The 22696-nt window shown below is 48.5% G+C and overlaps 1 protein-coding gene across 4 annotated transcripts in view; it reads left to right on the plus strand.

Moving 5' to 3' along the window:
• USP2 (ubiquitin specific peptidase 2) overlaps window positions 1-22696 on the plus strand; it is a 79148-nt gene that overhangs the window by 3965 nt on the left and 52487 nt on the right. For 2 of the 4 annotated variants that reach the window (XM_087875956.1, XM_087875957.1), the window contains exons 2-3: window positions 1249-1350; window positions 11249-11333. Coding sequence is in view for 2 of the 4 variants with exons in the window: in XM_060695040.2 (XP_060551023.2) it covers window positions 1314-1350 (37 nt within the window). In the remaining 2 variants the exon portion in view is untranslated. The remainder of the gene's footprint in view (window positions 1-1248; window positions 1351-11248; window positions 11334-22696) is intronic. The other 2 variants (XM_060695040.2, XM_087875955.1) reach the window with 1 other exon arrangement.

The raw sequence follows: 22696 nt of genomic DNA on the forward strand, positions 1-22696 counted from the left end.
TGGGCAGAGTCAGCCTGCAATACTGCCTTGTAACCACTGTGCCATCACGGCTCTTGGTGTTCTTTTTACACCAAGGCTACACCAGGTTCTTAAAGGCTACACCTGGTTCCCCCTCCTGAACTGGGGACACTACAAATTAAGCCAATCTTCCCCCTTTTTAAAAAATCTCTGGTTTCTTTACCTGCTGAAAAGAAACAAAGAAAGAATTTGCAATCGGCAGCAGTTCTGGGGAGATTTTTTGCTTCCTTACTCCTGCTGGAGTTCAGGCCAGCGAGTGCCGCTTCCTTCTCCCATTTTCTTTTTTAATTTTTTTTTTAATCAACTTGCAAAGCCTGGCGGCTTGTTGCGCGCCCATTTCACAAACGGCAAACCGAGGCCAAGAGATCTTTATCCCGATGGCAACGCAGGTTAATCCAGGTGGTGCGTCCCTGGCCTGTCTCGTTTCCTCATTCCCTCGGTGTGAACACAGCGTTGCAAAGATGGCAGAGATAATTGCCGTTGTGATTTTCACGTTGCTCCCTTTTTCTTTTTTTTTTAGCACGCGCCAGAGGAAAAAGCTTTCTTTCTTTTTTCTTTTTAACCTCCAGGTTTCTAGTCCTTATGAATTAAGGACTATGGAATTATGGATTAATAAGAATTATGGATTAATTTCTTAATCCACGCACCTCGAAGCTGTATGGACTTCAACTCCCAGAATTCCCCAGCTGGCTGGGGAATTCTGGGAGTTGAAGTCCATACAGCTTCGAGCAGTCTAGGCTGAGAACCACTGCATTATTACAAGAACGGTGGGGCCTGCCTTAATTTGCTATCTGAGGTATCCCCTAGCTACCCCCCCTTTTTTTTTCTCCCCAGATCTCCAATTTCTTCCCCTTTCCACTCCCCATCTGGACAGGAGGATCCACCCTGCCGGACACGCTGGGCAGGATCCTCCTTTCCTGCCCCTTTAAATCCCTCAATGCTGGAATGTGTGCATTGCTCCAGCCATGGTGCGAGGTCAGATAAAGCTCTATATTTATCCAGCAAGTAACCTGAGCCGCGGATCGCTCGGGCCGAGGATAAAACACACCCGAGTCTCTTCCAATCTACTTCATTCTCCGCCTGGGAGGGTCCCGCTGTGTAGATTCTCCTGCCCACTGCATCCCCACCCCCTTGACCTCTTCCAACAGAACTGGGCCCTGCCGCCTTTTAATCATTTCTCTTCTTTCCGACCCCCTCCCCTATTTCTCTTCTCCCACCTACCCCCTGCAGAAAAAAGCAGCTTGCCAAGGCTGATCTGAGCCTCCCCTACCCCACCCATCCCAGGCTTCAGTTTCATGCCACGGTTCCGTGGGCCTGTCGTTCTACACACAGGTGAGTGCAAACCGAAGTGGGGCACAGTGAGAGGGATGGGGGGCATGTGTGTGATGGTTTGGGAAACCTGGAGGGTCTCCAAACGTCAACGTTTCCGTTGGGCTGAGGAAGAATGAAGGGTCCTGGTTCTTAAGTCATTATCAGACCCAAACAGGCAGTCCAAGACTTGGCTCGTTCATCTTGGAAGTTTCAACTACAAGATTGAGAGATTTGGGACTGGGGGGTCCTCGGTGCTCTCTGAGCCTGGTGGTTTTCTCGGAGACATTTCGTGACCCAACTTGGTAACATCATCGGTGCGCGAAAGGAGTGGGGTTTGCTCCCTTTGCTTGCCCCAGCAGTGTTGGTGGGAGTCTGTTTTTTTTTTTCCTTGGTAGCTCCTTGATTAGGGTTTTTTTTTTTTGGCTTGATTATTTGTCTGGTGTTAATCCCTGCTTATCTAGGTTTCTGTTTCTAATGAAGCCCTTGGTGTTCTCGGCGCTGAGCTGTTTCCTTGCAGATGTTGCCTTACCCAATTAGATAACATCATCAGCACTAGAAGGGAGTGGGGTTTGCTCTCTGTTTACATACAACTGGCTTGTCCTTTAATTGTTGGTGGGAGTGTTGGTTTCTTCTCACTAGTTCTTTGATTAAGCTGTTGTTTACTGTTTGATTGTTTGTCTGAGCTGGTAGTTCCTTGATTGGGATCTTTACAGCTTAGCTGTTGGTCTAAAGCAGTGATGGCTAACCTTTTTGCCATCGCGTGCCAAAAGTCGGGGGAGTGGGGGGGGGGTCGTGCGTGCGCGTGCCCACACCCATAATTCTATGTGCCCCACCCCCATGCATATGCATGTGACCCCCCACCCATGCTCCCCACACTTTTGGCACATGACGGCCCGGTAGGCCCGGTAGACCAATTTTTCGCCCTCCCCAGGCTCAAGAGCCTTTCTAGGAGCTTGGGGAGGGAGAAAACGGCCTTCCCCACCCGCCTGAAGGCCCTCTGGAGGCCGGAAACGGCCCGTTTGCCAACTTCCGGTCCCCCGGAGGGCCTTCAAGGGTGGTGGGGAAGGCCATTTTCACCCTTCTCAGGCTCCTAGAAAGGCTCTGGAGCCTGGGGAGGGCAAAAAAACAGGCCTTCCTCACACACACACACCCAGGCGCTCCGGAGGCAGGAAACAGTATGTTTCCCTACTTCCGGTGGGCCCAGAAAGCCCGAAAATCAGCTGGCCAGCGCACGCATGCACACCAGAACTGAGCTCACGTGCCCACCGATATGGCTCCGTGTGCCACCTGTGGCACGCGTGCCATAGGTTCGCCATCATGGGTCTAGAGCTATGCTGGCTGGAGAATTCTGGGAGTTGAAGTCCACAAGTCTTAAAGCTGCCAAGTTTGAAGACCTCTGCTCTAGAGTTCTTGGTGTTAGTCTCCTTATCTTTGTGTTGGTTGCTGGTGAGGAGATGTTTCGGTCTTGTTGTTTTCTTTTGGCCTTTCGATTGTCTCTTTTCAATGGTATGTAGATGTTGTTTATCTCTGTGTGCCTGTCGATGGCTGCTTTTTGCCTGAGGGTGAGGCTTCCGGGAATTCTCTTAACGTTTCTGGATTTGGCTTGCCTAAGGTGCTCAGAGTTTCCAACTGAAACTGGGATGAAATCTGTCCATGGGTTGTGCAATTAAGGAGTTTTCATCATGTAGTCGTTTTTTAATAGAAGAGCTCTGCTGGTGGTCTCTGGGTGCCCCAATCATGGACTGAACCTTGATTAATTTAATCCTTCTTTGAAGAGAAGAGCAAGAGTGTTGGAAACAACTTTTCTGGACCATTTGAGATCTCCCAAATAGCACCCGCAAAGAGTTTGGCTGCGCTCAGAATATGTTGGACTACCACTCCCATCATTCCCAGTCAGCCTTCCTGATGGATATGCTGACTGAGGATGATTTGATTTGCAATCAACCTCCCTGATGGATGTGTGCAGAGTGCGAAGGACGACAAGTGACTGTGTGAATCTTGAACACAGTTCAGTGTAGACCTGGGTAGATATCTTCCAATCAATTAATCAGAATCGAGCTGGAAGGGACCTTGGAGGTCTTCTAGTCCAATCCCTTGCTCAAGCAGGAGAACCTATACCTACTCAGACAAGTGACTGTCTAGACTCTTCTTTAAAACATCCAGTGATGGAGCGCCCACAATTTCTGGTGGCAAGCTGTTCCACTGGTTAATTGTCCTCACTGTTAGGAAGTTTCCCCTTAATTCCAGGTTGCTTCTCTCCTTGGTTAGTTTCCATCCGTTGTTTCTTGTCCTGCCCTCCGGTGCTTTGGAGAATAATTTGACCCCTTCCTCTTCTTTGTGGTAGCCCCTCAAATACTGAAATATGGCTACCACGTCCCCCCTTAGTCCTTTTGTTTTCTCTAGACTCGCCAAACGTAAACCCTGCATCCGTTCTTCCTATGTTTTACTCTCCAGGCCTTTTAATCATCATCTCAGTTGCTCTTCTCTGCACTTTTTCCAAAGTCTCAACATCTTTTTTTGTAATGTGGGATATTTGGGGGATATATTTGGGGAGGCGGATAAGTGGCCAGAGAGATGTGAGTGAAATTTGGTCTACTGAGAATTTGGCAGAGCAGATAGAGGTGGGGGTTGCTCTGTGCCCCTCCCCCCATCCCTCCTTTCTAGGGGTGGGCTTCAAAAATTTTAGCAAGGGGTTCTCTGCCCAGTTGTTGGGTGGGCGTGGCCTAGTCGGCCTCCTGTACCATGGCGGAGGGGGAGGGGCGGTTTTGCCCTCCCCAGGCTCTGGAGGCTTTCCTCGAGCCTCCAGGAGGGTGAAAATGGCCTCCCCAGGCTCCGGAGGCCCTCTGGAGGTCGGAAACGGGCCCATTTCCGTCCTTCCCAAACTTCCGGTAGGCCCGTTTTTCACCCTCCCTGAACCTCCACACGCACCCAGCACTTAACATGCATCCAAAACAGGCTGTGTGGGGACTCTTGGGAGGGGAGGGACAGGATGGGGCGCTAGTGGGATTTGGAGGGTTCTCCGAACTGCACAGAATCTTAGCTAGAGGTTCTCCCGAACCCCTACGAACCCCCAGCAGCCCGCCCCTTGCTCCTTTCCCCACAGCCCCTTCCTTTGAGCCACCTCCAGTTATTACCAACTCAGCGTGCAAAAAAGAAGATTTCCAGTCAATTCTACTGACTCAGCTCCCTTCTTCCTGTCTTCCTTCTCCCACCTCCACCCCCAGACCGAGTGGAATTATTTTGCTTGGGTAGCATTTTTCTGCAAAAGGGAGGCCCAGATGTGTGTGTGAGGGGGTGTCGGAGAGCTGTTTCCCCCACCCCCCCAAATCCTGGCGAGCTACCAGAGAAGGGGAGGGGGAAGAGAGTTGTCAAATTAACTTCTGAGAACAGGCGAGGAGGGAGGTGCTGTGTAGTTTGCAGGAAACCGAGCGATTAGCAAAGGCAGACTGGAGGCTCCTTGGAAATGGAAAAAAGGAGAAAGAGACAGTCCTGGAGAAAATATATTTGCCAGCTGGAGAATTGCAAAACTAGGTATTTCAACTTGGGCTTCAAGTTCAGGATTTCTTTGCAGCTCCTGGAGAAAAGATATTTTGCTCGGGAGATGCCAGGCATGAGCTGAATTGTGAGGACGGTCACTGTCTGGAAGTTTACTGGCCTGGCTTGATCTCCTGGGTGACCGAACCTCCCCGGCCACAAATGAGAAGTTTCCCCCAGGGTAGCAAGACGTCATGGACTCCCCAACTTTGCACCGTGTGCTGAACAAAATGACTTGACGTTCTCTCTGTGTCACAAGCAGAACTTGGTCAGTTTGGAGCTTGTTTGAAATTCAACGCATCGTCTGAGCCCAGCCTCTTGGCTTCGTTGAGGGCTCATTGTGTTGTGTTGTGTTGTGCAAATCGCTCATGTGAGCTAATTCAGTAACCAGGATGATGATATCTTGGGTGAACCCAGCTAAAAGAATAGGCCAAACGTATCCCTGGCGAATCTGAGCGTTCGGGCAGGCCCAGCCATGCAAAGGGCTAGGACAGGGATCAGCAACCTGCGGCTCTGGAGCCTCAGGTGGCTCTTTCACCCCTCTGCTGCGGCTCCCTGTCACTCAAAATATGCATCACAACCGTCAATGTGCGACACCCGCCGGCACGTGATTTATTGAGCTTTTCAACTCCCGGTAGGCCAACCATGGATAAATCCAAGAAAAGAAAAAAGTTTCAGAAGAAAACAGAACATTTAATTCAACTACCTATGCTAGTTTTGTGGCCGCTCAAGAAATAGTCAGGCATGGGAAGAGTTTTGTGGCTCCCGGTGTTTTCTTTTCTGTGGGAAACGGGTCCAAATGGCTCTTTGAGTGTTTACTCAAAGAGTAAACTCTTTGGACACTCCTGGACTATGCTTAGCAACCAAGGAGCGAAAGCATTTGAGGTTACTGTGGGGTTTGTAAACCAAAGACACTCTTATTGTAGCTCTGGTTTAGTTCTTACTATAGGTTGAAAGAGGTCGGTGTCAGGAATAAAGTTTACACTCATCACGGTTGTAAGGCAGGAGAGCCCATTTTCCTTTCACTACAGTTGTGGAATCTAAGGGATGTGTGTCACACTTCTGCAAAATATTCATTTTCTTATTGAGACAAGCCTCCCCGGTTGAGCTGCATCCAGTTTTGGTCCCCACGATGTAAAAAAGATGTTGAGAGACTAGAAAGCGTGTAGAGAAGAGCAACCAAGATGATTAGGGGACTGGAGGCTAAAACATACCATAAGACCCGGTCTTATATTTTTTTGAACCCTGAAATAAACGCTTGGCCTTATTGCCATGCGCTCAAAAGCCCGATTGGGCTTATTATCAGGGGATGTCTTATTTTTGGGGACACAGGGTATAAAGAACAGTTGCTGGAACTGGGTATGTCTAGTTTGATGAAGAGAAGGACTAGGGGAGACATGATAGCAGTGTCCCAGTATCTCAGGGGCTGCCCCAAAGAAGAGGGAGTCAAGCTATTCTCCAAAGCACCTGAGAGTAGAACAAGAAGCAACAAGTGGAAACTAATCAAGGAGAGAAGCAACTTAGAACTAAGGAGAAATTTCCTGACAGTCAGAACAATTAATCAGTGGAACAACTTGCCACCAGAAGTTGTAAATGCTCCAACACTGGAAGTTTTTAAGAAGAGATTGGATAACCATTTGTCTGAAGTGGTGTAGGGTTTCCTGCCTAAGCAAGGGGTTGGACTAGAAGACCTCCAAGGTCCCTTCTAACTCTGTTATTCTAAATTCTAGCTGACGGATAGAACCTAAAATATAGAATAACATATGTGTTTGAAGAAGGGTGCTCAGAAGCAGAGGAGACGAATGTAAATAGGTTCAGAGAGGCCACATATTTGGAGGCAGAATTAAAAAAAAACAAAACCTAATTCGATTTGCATGATTCCCTGTAAAAATAAATAAATTGCCTAATCCATAAGAGTCAGAATTCCATAGAACAGGAGTCTCCGTTTCCAATTACAAGTCTGGGGCAGGAGTTCATTAGGCTGAAGGCTGCCAAGGCTGCAGCGTTTCCATGCGTGGATTCCAGCATCTCAAGTGAGTCAAAAAAGGAAGAAAATAAAGCGTAAAATGGCCCAATAGGTCAAGGAATGTAAACGTATTAAAAGTGGGGAGGAGAAGTGCTATTGGGAAACAAATACCTGGAAAACAGAACCATTCCATTTTGGCCGATTTTGGCAGTGTTTCTTATTAACCAGCACAAGAATATTGTGCATACATGATGCGTTTAAAAAAATCAGTGGAATTTTGATCACATTCAGTTTTCCTTTTCCTTCCTTCCTTCCTTCCTTCCTTCCTTCCTTCCTTCCTTCCTTCCTTCCTTCCTTCCTTTTCCCTTCCTTTCTTTCCTCACTCACCCTCCCTCCCTCCCTCCCATCTTCCTACTTTTCTCCTTCCTCCATCTCTCCCTCCCTCCCTCCCTCCTTCCTTCCTTCCCTCCCTCCCTCCCATCTTCCTACTTTTCTTCCTCCCTCCCTCCTTCCTTTCTTCCTCCCTCTCTTCCATCTTTCTTTCCTTCCTTCCTCCCTGCCTCCCTCCTCCCTCCCATCTTCCTCCTTTTCTTCCTTCCTTCCTCCTTCCTTCTTCCCTCTCTCCCTCCCATCTTTCTACTTTACTTCCTCCCTCCCTCCTTCCTTCATTCCTTCCCATTCCTTCCTCACTCGCCCTTCCCTCCTCCCTCCCATCTTCCTACTTCCCTCCCTCCATCCTTCCTTCCCTCCCTCCCTCCCTCCCATCTCCCTACTTTTCTTCCTTCCTCCTTCCTTCCTTCCTTCCTTTCTTTCTTCCTCCCTCCTTCCTTCCCTCCCTCCCTCCCTTTCTTGCTAGAGAACTGCTCATGGACCAGCTTCCACATCTCAGTGGAGCTTCCCAAGGCCCTGCAAATTGTTGCCCCTGGCTGCCAAAAATTATTCAGAAGGCTGTGAATGACTCACAAGCCACAACTTTAAATCCTTTGCCTTCCACCGTATGACGTGCAATGAGACAAGAGATCCTGTAGGCCTCGGCTAAATGCATGTGCTTCTCACCGTTTCGCCATGCTGATCGAGACCCACGTTTCAGAGGAGGATGCCAGCCCTGCCAGGTAGACCAGATAGGAGACACAACCAGTTGGCCGAATCTTGCAATGAGGGACCCTCGATGCTCTCTGAGCTTGGTTGTTTTCTTGCAGATGTTTCATGACCCAAAATAGGTAACATCTTCAGTTACCCAGTGATAACCAAGATCAGAGAGCCCCAAGGACCCCACAATCTTCCAACCTCTCCTCCTCTTCCTCTTCCTCCTCTCTGCAAACACAATCCTCCTCCTTTCCACAAACCCCATGCCCTTCTACCTCTGATGATGTTCCCTAGTTGGGCAATGAAACATTTGCAAGAAAACGACCAAGATCCCAGAGCACCAAGGACTCCTCATTTCAACCCCCAGCTACAAATATTCTCCTTTGTTAGAATCTTGCAAGTCTGAAAGTAAAATTCCCCTCCTGTCTAGAAATTCGGGAGGGTCCCTCTCCTCAGCCTCTTGCCCCACTCATTATCCTACTGTGGGCTAACCCGCAAGAGCCTTGGTAGTACAGTGGTCTAAAGCACCCTGTTATTAAGCTGGTTATTAAGACCAGCTGCCTGCAATTACTGCAGGTTCAAATCTTGCCAAGGCTCAAGGTTGACTCAGCCTTCCATCCTTTCTAAGGTAGGTTAAATGAGGACCCAGTTTGTGGGGGCAATAAGCTGACTTTGTATAAATATACAAAAGGATGAAGGCTATTGCTTAATGCATTGTAAGCCCCCCTGAGTCTCCGGAGAAGGGCGGCATATAAATCAAATTAACCCCCCCCCCTCTTTTCTGCCCCTTCTCTAGGCAACCCCTCTCTTCAAATCCTCCCCCAAGGTCTTCCTCGCGTACTATTTACAAGTCAGTTTTATAGCCATCTAATTGTCATCGCTTCTCCCAGAGAATCCTGGGAGCTGCAGTTGGCAAGATCCATAGCCCTTCCATCCCCCTTCCATATTCTAGAATTGTTTGACCGGCTCTGACCCCACCCCGTCCTACGAGCCACCTACCCTTGGACTACAACTTCAGTTATCCTCGGTCAGCATCGTCTGGCTAGGTTAGAGGGCAAGGATGGTCGTGGGAGGCCAACCTGGTCATCCAAAGGATGTTCATAAACCATAAAAGGAGGGACCAGATGATCTAGAACATCTGTTCTCCGCAGGAGAAGGGACTCCTCTCCATCTGTGCATCCAAACCACCTTTTCTTTACCGTAACTCGAAGAAGGAAGCCAAGGATCAGTGGAGGAGTTGTTTATGCGGGAGAAATTCCTCCGGAGAAGCAGCTGTGGCTCTCCATCCCTCCCTCCAGCTCGGCCCTTTGGCCCGGTCCATCCTGAGATCCACCGCAGCTGTTTGGGAACTAAAAATAGCTCTCTCGGTGATCCAGTTACAGGGCCGGCTTGACGCTAAATCCCTGGCGGCAAGGGAAAAGTCGGACGTTTGACCCTTTCTTGCAAAACCACCAAGAATGCATCGTTGTGTAACTTCAGCACGGTGGACCGAATGCGCCGGGTTGCAGCAGGAAGCCAAAGCCAGGATCTCTAGCTGTAGAGGACTAGAAACTTTTCTCGCTCGTTTATTGTATTTGTCTGAGGTGGGAAACAAAATTCAGGGACTTCGCTTGGTCTCTGGGTTCTTGGACTCCTTGGTAGAACAGCTAGTGACAAGGACAGTTGCAAAGTCCTATTTGGGGAGTTTTCTGTTGCGAGTTCCTCCATTATTGTTGTTGTTGGAAGAAATGTCCATCTGGGTTCCAGTTCCAAGTGGAGGGAAAAAAGACACTGGAAACACTGGAGGCTGCTTGGAAAGATGGTTTAATGGTGGACACAGGATCACATGGTTCAGGGCAAAATCCTGGGCCCAAAAAAAAAAAGGGGGAGGGGGGAAGAGATGCTGAGAGTGCCTGGGTTTTATGCCCCTCTGTTGGGCTTTTGAATTTGAGCTTGTGTTCTGATTGGTTGTCAGACTCCCATGGGGTCATGCAGGGGTAACTTCGTAGGTTGCCTGTGTCCCAGGCTTGGTTGAGCCTTGCTGGGTGATGATGTAATGAAAGGAGCTTTGGGCAATTCCTACTATGCCTCTGCCTGAAGGAAGCAGATCTTTGTTATGTAGAATGGACTGGCCAAGCGCCTTAATGGCCCATTGACAGAGGTGGAGGCTGAGTTTCTGCCTCCCTTTTAGGGGAAATATTCTGCCCTTTTAACATTTCCTAAAATAATCTCATTTTCCTAGGAGAGGGGTGGGTGCTGACTTCCTACGTCGTTGTCGTTCATTTATTGGCTGTCATTTCGTGGCTCGAGGCGACTCTTGAGCCCCTCGAATTGTGAGATGAGCGTGCCGTGTTTTGCGGGAGATCAGGGCAGCATTGCAGGTAGTCCTCAACTTATAACCGTCATTGAGGCTGCAATGGCAGGTTCGATTCCCGTCGTAACTTAGGGAGGTCGGTAAGTGGATCATCACGTAACTGCGCCCAATTTTATAACCTTCCTTTCTTTCTTTCTTTCTTTCTTTCTTTCTTTCTTTCTTTCTTCTTTTTTGCGGGGAGTGTCCAGTGACAATGGCAGTTGTTAAGCGAACACTGTGGTCGTTAAACAAACACAACAGTCGTTAAAGGAACCGGTCGTTTGCTACGAGTTTTTTTCCCAAACATTAGAAGCTAAGTTGAAGAACGGGGCGGGGGGGAAATAAATATGCATTTGGGGAAGAGACGCTGTTGTGTTGTCGAGCTGGGTTCCTCGGCGACATCTTCAGAAGTGGCTTTCCATCCTTCCAGGAAAGTTTTTCCCACTTCTCCGTCTCGGGCCAAGACAGAAGGGCTGGTCCCAAGTCACCCAGCTGGCTTTGGAGCGCAGGGAATGGCGCCTAGTCCAGCACCTTTAACTGCTGCACCAAACCTGCAAGACGATTTGAGGTCCCTCTTGTGTGGTTGGAGTCCCCTCCCGGCCCTTCCTTTTCCGGCATCCTTGCTGAGCCGCGTCCTTCCTTTCTGGGTCGCTACGGCGGCCCCACCTCGATCCTGCAAGGAGTCGGCTGCGTCCTTGCAAACCGCAACCTCTCTGGAGCCCTTTGAAGGTGGCGCGTGCATGCTTTTAGAAAGGCCTCTGATGCATGCCAGGCCCGGGAGAAAGAGGACGCACCAGATTCTGCAGCTGAGGCGGGCTTCTCCCCGTGCCCCAGGCTGTCTCCCCATGCCGCGCTGGGCTCTTCCTTCGCCAAGGTCCCTCCCTCCTTCCCTGCCTGCCTACCTGCACCTGAGTTCCCACGGGTGTGTCCCATGTTTATGCGTGTGCGTGGATGAGTGAGTGATTCACCTGTCTCTCTCTCTCTGTGTGTATCTCCCACAGCCCCAGGCACTCATTGTGAGATGATGCCACTTTGCTTCTAACATCACAAGGAACAAAGCTCTCGTAGAAGTGGCAGACACAAACGGTGAGCATCCTCTGAGGGTTGGAAGTGGGGGGTGGCAAGGGGGTGGGGGAGAGAATTACAGGCTGTATGGGCTTCCTCGGAGTGAGAGGTCAGCCTGGCCAGAGATGAAGCTGGCCAAGTCCACCGTCGTGGAGATGTTTGGTTGTGCAAAGCATGTTGGTAGTCTATTTATCCAAAGGGAGTAGGAGAACAGAAGTTGCCTTCGGGAAGTTGTGGGAGCTTCATCCCTGGAGGTTTTCAAGAAGAGATTGGGCTGCCATTTGTCAGAAATGGTGTAGTGTCTCCTGCTTGGGCTCTGGGGGGGGGGGGGTTGGACTAGATGACCTACAAGGTCCCTTCCAACTCTGTTCATCTGTAAAGGGTCAAGAGAGACGGTCCTTCGGCAGCTTTTGGGAGAGGAAGGAAGAGATTGCAACAATCTTGAACTAGAGGGCAGAAAAGGGGATAGAGAGAGAACCCGGACAACTTCTCCGCCACTACTCCGGGAAGTAAAAAAAAATGTGCAAGACACACCTTGTCCTTCTATCTTACGACCAGGGGTGGGTTTCACTTACCTTTATTTATTTATTTATTGGTTCGATTTATATGCCACCCTTCTCCGGAGACTCAGGGCAGCTTACAATGCTTTTAAGCAATAGCCTTCATACTTTTGTATATACCTGCTTAGTAAGGCTTTCGACCCCCCCTAAGCGGTGTTCTTTTGTATACAAAGTCAGCTTATTGCCCCCACAATCTGGGTCCTCATTTTTCCTACCTCGGAAGGATGGAAGGCTGAGTCAACCTTGAGCCTGGTGAGATTCGAACTCGCAGTAATTGCAGGCAGCTGGTGTTACTTAACAGCGCTTTAGTCTGCTGTGCACCAAGGTTCTTTGCTACCAGTTTGCTCAAGCACCACTTCTCCGCATGCACAGATCGTACTTGATGATGTCCGGAGCCTCCCGCCACCGCTGCTACCGGTTTTCCCGAACCGGGGCGAACCGGTAGCAACCCATCACTGCTTACGACTCTTCCTTAGTTTCATTCTGCTTCCATTGGTTTCCTCCGGGCTCTGATTCGAAGGGCTGCCTTTGCACAACACCCTTTTGTAAAGTCCTTTGTAAAGCTAGGGACCGCAACCTTCTAAAGCCACAGCTTTTCTCAACCTACGTAACTTGATGACGCGTGGACTCCAGCTCCCAGAATTCCCCAGCCTCTTCGAAAGGAGGCAAAGCTAGACTCGTTCGGGGCGTCTATGGCACGTATAACTTGTCGGGTGGCTGTTTTAGGATTGACGGTCTTGTCGAAAGAGAGGAGATGAGTGAACTCTACAGGCAGACCCAACCTCCTGTTTGTCTGTCTGTCTGTCTGTCTGTCTGTCTGTCTGTCTGTCTGTCCGCCTGCCTACAACAACCACATTTTGTGCTAATGCTTTTGCGCACACCGGCGTTGCAAAATTAGGGATTGGCTCCTGCATATATTTACAAGCATTTGGTGAGCATTGCTTAACAGATGACCTTGTTGGCGTGACCCTTTGAGGTGGCGGCTTGGTTACTCATGCCGAATTCCATCCCACTTAATTATATCCTGCTGTGCTAATTGTGCGCGCAAGGTGTATTTGAGTGGCTTGGCTAAGGATGGCTTACAAGCAAACTCCAACCCTGAAGAAGCTGATTCCTGAGCCAGCAAAGTAGCCATGTCCTCCAACGGTAAGTAAGGCTATTTTGAGACCCACCAAAGGGCCAAAATTTTGGTCTACCTCAAGGCAAAAGGGGGGGGGAGAAAAGGAGAGAGAAAAAAAACAATGCTTAATTCTTTTTTTCCCTTCGTCGCTGGAACCTCTTGCTTATCCCAAAGTCTGATCAAACTTTGAGGCGTGGTTGTTAAGTCCCTTCCTTCAACACCGTCGTACCTTCGGACGGTCGCTGAACGAAGGGCCGTAACTTGAGGAATACCTGAATGATAAAAAAAACCAGCATCCTCGGTTCATTTCAACAAATTGTAATCGGTAATTTCATCGATTTTCGTCTTCGGGGGGGATAATTTGGCAGATTTTCGAGTGTATTTTAGAACACCCCACGATCTTTAACTCCGTTTATACGTCTCTGTTGTGAGGAGCAGTGTAACAACAGTGTCGTTACCCAAAGGAAAAACCATTTTTACTGAATTTGGGGTAATTTACGCAGGTTTTGCAGAGCAGTGGGCTAAGATGTGGTTTGTTCCTTTGAGGGCTGTTTGCGTTCTGGAGGAAGATGTTCTCAAGTTGTCAGAACAAGTTGTGTGGAACAAAGCAAGTTCATCTTCTCACAATCTGAGAGGGCCTGGAAGCATTCTGGTTTGGGCATCCGTCCTACATTGGCTGTGGTATCCAATCCTGGTTGGCTTCTTGTATTATGCTAAACCATAATATGATTGCTTTGGTCCTGGCGTACCACGTTCTATCCACCTTTGAGTATCCTTCGTCCACAGGGTTTTATATTTAACGACTTTTGATGGTACGCCGAACACTCAACTCTTGAATATGGAAAACGTCCTTAAGATTCGTTGTTGCTGTAGCCATGTTAATACATCTTGGTTAAAAAAAAAAAAATCAAGAGTCTCGTAGCTTTTCCAACAAGTACAACTAATGATGTAATTATGACCAACTAATTCTACAACTAATAATTATAAATACGAGTAACTATAAAATAAGTAACAAATTAAATGACTCGTATTTTACGATGCCTTTCCTAAATCCGAAGGAGGCTACCAGACTCTTTTAATGTTCTGCGGCATCAAGTTTGGGCATGCAGACCATAATACCACTTTAAACCTGGTTGATTCAACTTAGCTTCCCGAGGTGGGCAGGACAGGGGTGCAAGAAACAGAGAAATTGGACGCTGGGAATGAGCAGAGTGGATGGAGAATATTCTCATGAAACCCTTGGGATGATCTGATGTAACTTTTTTTCCATCCGGACCTTTCTAGTTGGACCAAATCAGGGGTGAAATGCTACCGGTTCACACCTGTTCGGACGAACCGGTAGTGATAAAAGGTACCAGTTCAGGCGAACCAGGTAGTTTAAAAATACTACTGGGTATTTCCGACAATCAGCTTTGCCGCGCGATATACATTCGCGAGAAAGCAGGAAATCCTGCTTGCTAGCGAATCTAAATCGCGCGGCACAACCGTTCCCCGCCCCCTCGCTGTTCTACTTGCCTTAGAAAAGGCTTCTTTTTCTGCGTGAAGCATGCATTTGGCGCGTACTACGTAGGCACAGGCGCAGCACGCGTTTGGTGCATGGCGCGCATGTGCAGGCAGCGAACCAGTGGCAATCTGCGGATGATTTCCCCACTGGACCAAATCCCATCAGCCAACAAAGCAGGAGTTGGGACCCCGTTTTCTGTAGGTTGTAAGGTTGGATTGGATGGACAAATGATTCCTTTGACACGAGAGCAGAGGCAGGTGAGCCGCATTAACATTGTGAGTTAAGATGTTAAGAGCATGAAGATGACCAAGCCCAAATATTTTTGTGATGGGATTTTTTTTTTCCCAGAGGCAACAGTGAACTTCAAAGAGTGGAGAAGGCATCCTTAAATGCTCCTTTTCTTTGGCAGGATATTTTAGCAGATCGGATGTGCGCCCAACGGTCCCAGATCTGATCCTGCGTTGAAAGAGGGGGATATATTTCCCTTCTTTTTTTTTTTTAAAAAAAATTATTTATTAATATACCACCCAATTGGGGACACGGTGGCTCAGTGGCTAAGACGCTGAGCTTCTCGATCGAAAGGTCGGCAGTTCAGTGGTTCGAATCCCTAGTGCCGCGTAAATCGTGGGGGCGCCATCACTGGAGGTTTTTAAGAAGAGATTGGACAGTCACTTATCTGAAATAGCATAGTCCATGGGGCTGGACTAGAAGATCTCCAAAGTCCCTTCCAGCTCAATTCTATTCTAGGCATCATGGCGCACATGGAGGAACGGCCTCTCTAGGATTCTGCCTCTCTTCTGGCCAACATTGTCATACACGGGCAGGACAAGTCCCATTTCCGGGCTTCAGAAAGTTCTTTCCATGGATCCTTCCTTCTCCCCGACAGATAAATGTCTATGGAGATTCTCAGTCATCCAGGTCCTGGTTGTCCCAAAGCTGCTTTTTCCAAGAGGCAACTGGACTTTCTGGTTTTTCTTTGAAGACGTTTCCCTTCTCATCCAAGAAGCTTCTTCAACTCCGGCTGAATGGTGGGGAAGGGAAGGATTGATACTCCTTGCAGACAGCTGCTCATTTGCATCCTTTTAAAGCCGTCCAATTCCCCACCATCCAGTCGGAGCTGAAGAAGCTTCTTGGATGAGAAGCAAAACATCTTCAAAGAAAAACAAGACAGTCCAGTTGCCTCTTGAAAAAGCACCTTTGGGTTATCCCCGACAGACCCCCTCCCCCCTCCCCACTGTCCCACCTGGGAAGGAGACTCTGTTTGCGAGCCACCTCACCTCACCCATCAGCTGCCACCTCCTTCCTGCGGCCCTTGCTTGTTTCTCCAACACCGCCTGTCGAGGGCCAGCTGGAGCTCGGCCAAGGCACCCGGCCAACCCATAACTTTCGGCCGGTCACTCTGAAAGGGCTGTTTCCTCAGCAACCGACAAAACTCTGCCATGTGAGCCTTAGGAAACAAGGCTGGAGGAGAGGAGAGGAGAGGAGTCAAGCAGCCACCAAGCCGAAGAGGCCGAACTTCTCCGAGGCTGGCTACGTCTCGTTGGGCCAGTTGGCATTTCCCTCCCGGTAGGGCTGGTAGAGAGGTTCTCTCGGGGTGCAGAAACTGGGGGGAAACATCCCCCAACTGGGGGCTGGAGGGGGTTCAAGGTAAGCTCTGGGGGACCGTGGCTTGTCTCAGGAGCGTCCCTTGGCTACACGGGCGCTGCGGAAGGTTTTTGGTTAGCTGGACTTGGCTGAACTCGGTCTGTGTTCCACCCGGCAAGAGAACCAGGCTCTGTGCTGCCTTGGAAGAGGGTTTTGGCAGAGGGGGAAGGGGCTTGGTTAGCAGGGCCCGGAGGGGAGGGGAGGGCCATCTCCGCCTGCTTGCTGTGTTTTGGGGACTTTTGGATCGTTTAACGTGTTCAGAAAGGGGCTGGGAGTTCAACTTTAGCCCGAACCCAAAGGGGTTCTTCCAAGAGAGTTTGGATGGATAGCTCTTGGGTTGATCCAAGACTCGTTGGAGGAAGGGTGAGGCGATCTGGGGATCTGCTCGCATGTCCCGGAGGGCGGCTTCTAGCTGGGTTAGTCTAGAACGGATCGCGTGTTTTGGGAAGATCTGAATTCCTCTCAAATCTCTTATTTCGTGCCTAGGATTGTGTCTGCTACTTTTCTTCTTTTCCTTCTTTGCTTCCTTCTAAGTTTAATGTGCCTGGGTTTTTTTTTTTCTCCTCTCCTCTCTCTCCTCTCCTTTCCTCTTTCTTTCCTCCCTCCTTTTCCTTCTCTCCCTTCCTTCTCTATCTTTTCCTTCCTTCCTTCCTTCCCCCTCCTTCCCTCTCTCCCTCCCTCTCTCCCTTCCTTCCTTCCTTCTCCCTCCCTCCCTCTCTCCCTTCCTTCTCTATCGTTTCCTTCCTTCCTTCTTTCCCCCTCCCTCCTCTCTTCCTTTTCTATCTTTTCCTTCTTTCCTTCTCCCTCCCTCTCTCCTTTCCTTCTCTCTTTTCCTTCCTTCCTTCTCCCTTCCTCCCTCTCTCCTTTCCTTCTCTATCTTTTCCTTCCTTCCTTCCTTCCTCCTCACTCCCTCTCTCTTCCTTTTCTCTTTTCCTTCCTTCCTTCTCCCTTCCCCTCTCTCACCCTTCTCTAACTTTTCCTTCCTTCCTTCCTTCCTTCCTTCCTTCCTTCTTTCCTTCCTTCCTTCTCCCTCTCTCCCTCTTTCAACTTCCTTCATCTTTTCCTTCCTTCCTACCTTCCTTCTCCCTCCCTCTCTCCCTTTCTTTATCTTTTCTTTCCTTCCTACCTTCCCCCTCCATTCCTCCATTCCTTCTCTATCTTTTCCTTCCTTCCTTCTCCCTCTCTCCCTTTCTTTATCTTTTCTTTCCTTCCTACCTCCCTTTCCCTTTGCTTCCCTTCCCTTCCCCACTCCATCTCCATACACACACACACACACACGAACAAACACACACATACATACAAACAATTGTGGTTTTGCCGTCAGATGTAGGCACCTAGGGTGTAGTGGAGCCTGTCAGTGGTTTTATTGATCGTTATTGATGAATGTTGGGCTAACCCAGCTATGGATTTTGTGGTATGTTTTTTGTATTGTTCGGAACTTGTTTGTTTTCTATTGTTTTAGTGCTTTTATACTGTCCTCCTATTGTTTGTGAGCCACCCAGAGCCATACAAACAAGACAGGCACTATTGATATATATATATATATATATATATATATATATATATATATATATATATATATATGTATGTATGTATGTATGTATGTATGTATGTATGTATGTATGTATGTATGTGTGTATATATATATATATATATATATATATATATATATATATATATATATATAAATATTGTATACTGTATCTACTTACACTTACACCTATCCCCATTTTACAACTAAGACTACTGACTCTAAGCTGAGTGACGCGCAGCTACTCTTCCTTAGCCAAGAACATGCAAACGGCTGTTCTGAAAAATCAAGAGACCGACAATCTCACATGCTTTGAAAAGATTCGGCGTCGGGCGCTTCCCCAGTTCACAGAGAAGCCAGGAAGGCCCAGAATGAAAAGTAGTTACCATGGCATTTTACATGCAAATTCTTCCATGTAAGAAATCTTCTCAAGTTGCAAAGGCTCTTGCGGAAGGAAGGAAGGAAGGAAGGAAGGAAGGAAGGAAGGAAGGAAGGAAGGAAGGAAGGAAGGAAGGAAAAGTTTCTCAACAACCCACCATCACCTCCTCCTCCTCCTTCTCCTCTGCTTTAAGACTGTGCATTGCCAGTTTTCTACGGAGCCCCGAATTGAACATAGGATAGAAAAAGTGCCTTTTTCTGGAGCAGTGGCGATATAGCAAGCTCCTGGCATGAATGTTTCATGAGGAAACACGAGCATTCCAGCTGGAAACTCAAGAGCAGCTTCTCCAGGGTGCTGGATGCGGGCACCATCATTTCCAGCTTCCCACAAGGCCTCGGAAGTTGTAGATTGAGACCTGTGATCGAATGGGGATTGATTTGGTTGGGTTGAGTATCTTTTTTGTACCAAGAGAAGAGAATAGTTGAAGCTTAAGGTTGAACGGTGGGCTCCTTGGTGCTCTCTGAGCAGGCAGGGTGGTTTCCTTCCAGATGTTTTAGGGCTCAACTAGGGAACGTCATCAGAAAGGAGTGGGATTTGTGGAGAGGAGGAGAAGGAAGGAAGGAGAGAAGGAGAAGGAGAAGGAGAAGGAGAAGGAGAAGGAGAAGGTGGTTTCCTTCCAGATGTTTTAGGGCTCAACTAGGGAACGTCATCAGTGCTAGAAGGGAGTGGGATTTGTGGAGAGGAGGAGGAGGAGAAGGAAGGAAGGAGAGGAGGAGAAGGAGAAGGAGAAGGAGAAGGAGAAGGAGAAGGTGGTTTCCTTCCAGATGTTTCAGGGCTCAACTAGGGAACGTCATCAGTGCTAGAAGGGAGTGGGATTTGTGGAGAGGAGGAAGAGAAGGAAGGAAGGAAGGAAGGAAGGAAGGAAGGAAGGAAGGAAGGAAGGAAGGAGAGGAGAGAAGGAGAAGGAGAAGGAGAAGGAGAAGGAGAAGGAGAAGGAGAAGGAGAAGGAGAAGGAGAACTGTGGGGTCCTTGGTGCTCTCTGAGCTTGGTGGTTTCCTTACAGATGTTTCAGGACCCAACTAGGGAGCAACATCAGTGCTAGAAGGGAGTGGGATTTGTGGAGAGGAGGAGGAGGGGAAGGAAGGAAGGAAGGAGAGGAGGAGAAGGAGAAGGAGAAGGAGAAGGAGAAGGAGAAGGAGAAGGAGAACTGTGGGATCCTTGGTGCTCTCTGACCTTGGTGGTTTCTTTACAGATGTTTCAGGACCCAATGAGGGAACGTCATCAGTGCTAGAAGGGAGAGGGGTTTCTGGAGAGGGGGAGGAGGAGGAGGAGGGCTGTAGGGTCCTTGATGGTCTCTGAGCTTAGTGGTTCTCTTGCAGATGTTTCATTATCAAACTAGGTAATGTCATCAATGCTGCACTGATAGCACTGATGATGTTACCTAGTTAGGTCACAAAACGTCTTCAAGAAAACCACCAAGCTCAGAAAGCGCCAAGGACCTCTCATTTCAACCCTGAGCTACAAATATTCTCCTTGATTGGTCTTGCAGATGTTTCATGATCCAACTACAATAGGTAACACCATCCCGACTAGAAGGGAGAGGGATCACTGCCCTCCCCCCTATTTTTGCTGAACTATCTCCCTCCCGCAATCTCAGCTGGTCCTCCACAGTGGTGAGATATGCTCCGAGTGTTTGGTGGAGGGCAACCAATTCCATCATCCTGGTCTAGAGGGACCAGGGATCTGGAAGGGGAAGGAGGAAAGGAACAATACTGTGTCAGACCTCATGATCCCATTGCAAGGAATGGATGGATTATGTCATGTGCAACAGGCAGATGATAAATGATGTCAGGGCAGGCAGGACCTTATCCTAGCTTCTCCTGGATTCCCATGACTTTGAGTCACTTAGGATGCTAAGCTGGGCTTAGTTTCAAAAGATGGCCTGACTTGTTGGACTCGTACACAATGCACCAACGCAAAACCCAACACAGCACATCTGGGGGTTAGTATTGTGTGTGAACCCAGTGGCACCTCCCTACATCCCACCCCACCCCACTGAATTTTGAGAGAGGATTTCACCCAAAAGACTTATTTCAGTGGGGTGTTCTCCTGTGATTTCCCTCCCCCAAGACATTTTGTGATGTTTCTACAAGCCTCAGGACTTCCAGTCGTGAAATTACCTTGTTATTCTACATGGAGAGTGAGTCTTGGTGGTGTAAACATCAGTAACGGATGACTTGAGTGGTAGACGTCTAAGGAAGACGATCTTGTTGGTTGAGACCTTGGTTGGTTGAACCAGAGATGGAAGTAAAACAGGGAAGGGACCTTGTAGGACATCACAGCTCTGGCTGAGTAAGGAAGACCTGAAATGAGGATAGATAGATAGATAGATAGATAGATAGATAGATAGATAGATAGATAGATAGATAGAATTATTTATTGGCCAAGTGTGATTGGACACACAAGGAATTTGTCTTTGGTGCATATGCTCTCAGTGTACATAAAAAGAGAAGATATATTCGTCAAGAATCATACGGTACAACGCTTAATGATAGTCATAGGGTACGAATAAGCAATCGAATCATAGTAGGAAACAATCAATATAAATCATAAGGATAAAGGAACAAGTTATAGTCATACAGTCATAAGTGGGAGGAGATGGGTGATAGGAACGATGAGAAGACTAATAGTAATAGTAATGCAGACCTAGTGAATAGTTTGACAGTGTTGAGGGAATTATTTGTTTAGCAGAGTGATGGCATTCAGGAAAAAACTGTTCTTGTGTCTAGTTGTTCTGGTCTGCAGTGCTCTATAGTGTCGTTTTGAGGGTAGGAGTTGAAACAGTTTATGTCCAGGATGTGAGGGGTCTGTAGATATTTTCACAACCCTCTTTTTGACTTGTGCAGTATACAGGTCCTCAATGGAAGGCAGGTTGGTAGCCATTGTTTTTTCTATTGGGCATCCAAAAGCTTGATAGCCAAAAGAGGATCCCAAGAAGAAGAAAAAGAAGTGGTCCACTACTTCTAGTTGGTTGGTTGTCAAGAAAACTGCCCAGCTGAGCTTCTGGAGCCCTTGAGAATCAACCTTGCCTGGAGAACAATTTTGCCTTTCTGGTCTCATTGAAGGATTGAGTTTCAAGAAAATAGAGAAATGGCAGTGAAGGGCGGGATGGAAAGTGCCCTCTGGGCTCCAGTGAGAAGGATTCATCCAACCCAGGAGAGGTCACCTTCTCTCAGCCCAACCTACTTGGTAGGATTGTTCTGTGGGGGAAAGTAGGAAGAGATAGGGCTGTGCGTGGGCTGCTTTGAGCTCTTGTATGAAAGATAGAGGGAGGGAGGGAGGGAAGGATGGAGGAATAGAAAGGATGGGTGAAGGATGGATGGACAAAGATGGATGGTTGAGTTTCAAGAAAATAGAAAAAGCCCAGAGAAGATAGAGTGGAAAGTCCTCTCAGGGGAAACTTTCAAGAGGACACGTTCACCCAACCCATCAAGAGGACACATTCACCCAAACCCATCAAGAGGACACATTCACCCAACCCATCAAGAGGACACATTCACCCAACCCATCAAGAGGACACATTCACCCAACCCATCAAGAGGACACGTTCACCCAACCCATCAAGAGGACACGTTCACCCAACCCATCAAGAGGACACGTTCACCCAACCCATCAAGAGGACACGTTCACCCAACCCATCAAGAGGACACGTTCACCCAAACCCATCAAGAGGACACATTCACCCAACCCATCAAGAGGACACATTCACACAACCCATCAAGAGGACACGTTCACACAACCCATCAGAAGCAGGAAGATCATCAGGTGCACATTGGATGTCCAGGTTCACCAAAAGGCCTTGTGAAAAAGGACCAACGGGGGCCTTGGGCCCTTATTACACCCTTGTTTGGAAAATAAAGAAGCCAGTCAGCTTCTGAGTTTCTCGAAGAGCTCAGATCGAGCAGAGGCAGGCTGGCAAGAAGGAGTGTGTTGCCTTCCGAAGGCCGCTAGACGGCAGCCTTTGTGCGTGGCTTATTGTGTGCAAGGAAAACATTACAATCCTGGGATTTGAAAGCTACCGTAGGCTCCTGTCCTGGACCCCGTGTGCCCCAGGCTATCAGGTGCCTCCGCTGCGGTGACAGGCTCCCTCGAGACCTGCCTAGCTTCTCTTATGCATGCCCTTAGGGACAGAGAGAAGCACGCGGCAGCAAAGGATCACATGAAGAAGGTGAGCTGCTCAGGAGGCATCCAGATCAGGTGAGCCGGAGAAAGCTTCTCTCCAGGTGTCAAAGGTGTGTTGAAAAAGGACTCCTCCTCCTCGGAGAACAGGCTGTTCCCAGATTTTTTCGTGCGAGAATTAATATCTTCTTTCCCCGCTTGGATCGCTCGAGCTTTCAAAAGAGTTGGCGGGCAGGTAGGAATTCAGAGGGCGGAGTTTTTCCTCTCCCGGTTTTCACTGGGGTTACAGAAGGGTAAAACGGCAGAGAAGCTGGAGGAGGAAAGTTGTGCTCCTCCCCGCACATCTGGAGCTCTGGTTGGGAAAGGAAGGTGTAAAATCCAGCTTTTTGAAAGCACAGAATCTGACATACGGAGAACAGTTACGGGAATTGGGTATGCCTACTCTAATGAAAATTTAATGAAAAGAA

This window comes from Pantherophis guttatus, chromosome 9 (assembly GCF_059756535.1).
Source record: "Pantherophis guttatus breed Tessera chromosome 9, ASM5975653v1, whole genome shotgun sequence".
Taxonomy (NCBI): Eukaryota; Metazoa; Chordata; class Lepidosauria; order Squamata; family Colubridae; genus Pantherophis; species Pantherophis guttatus.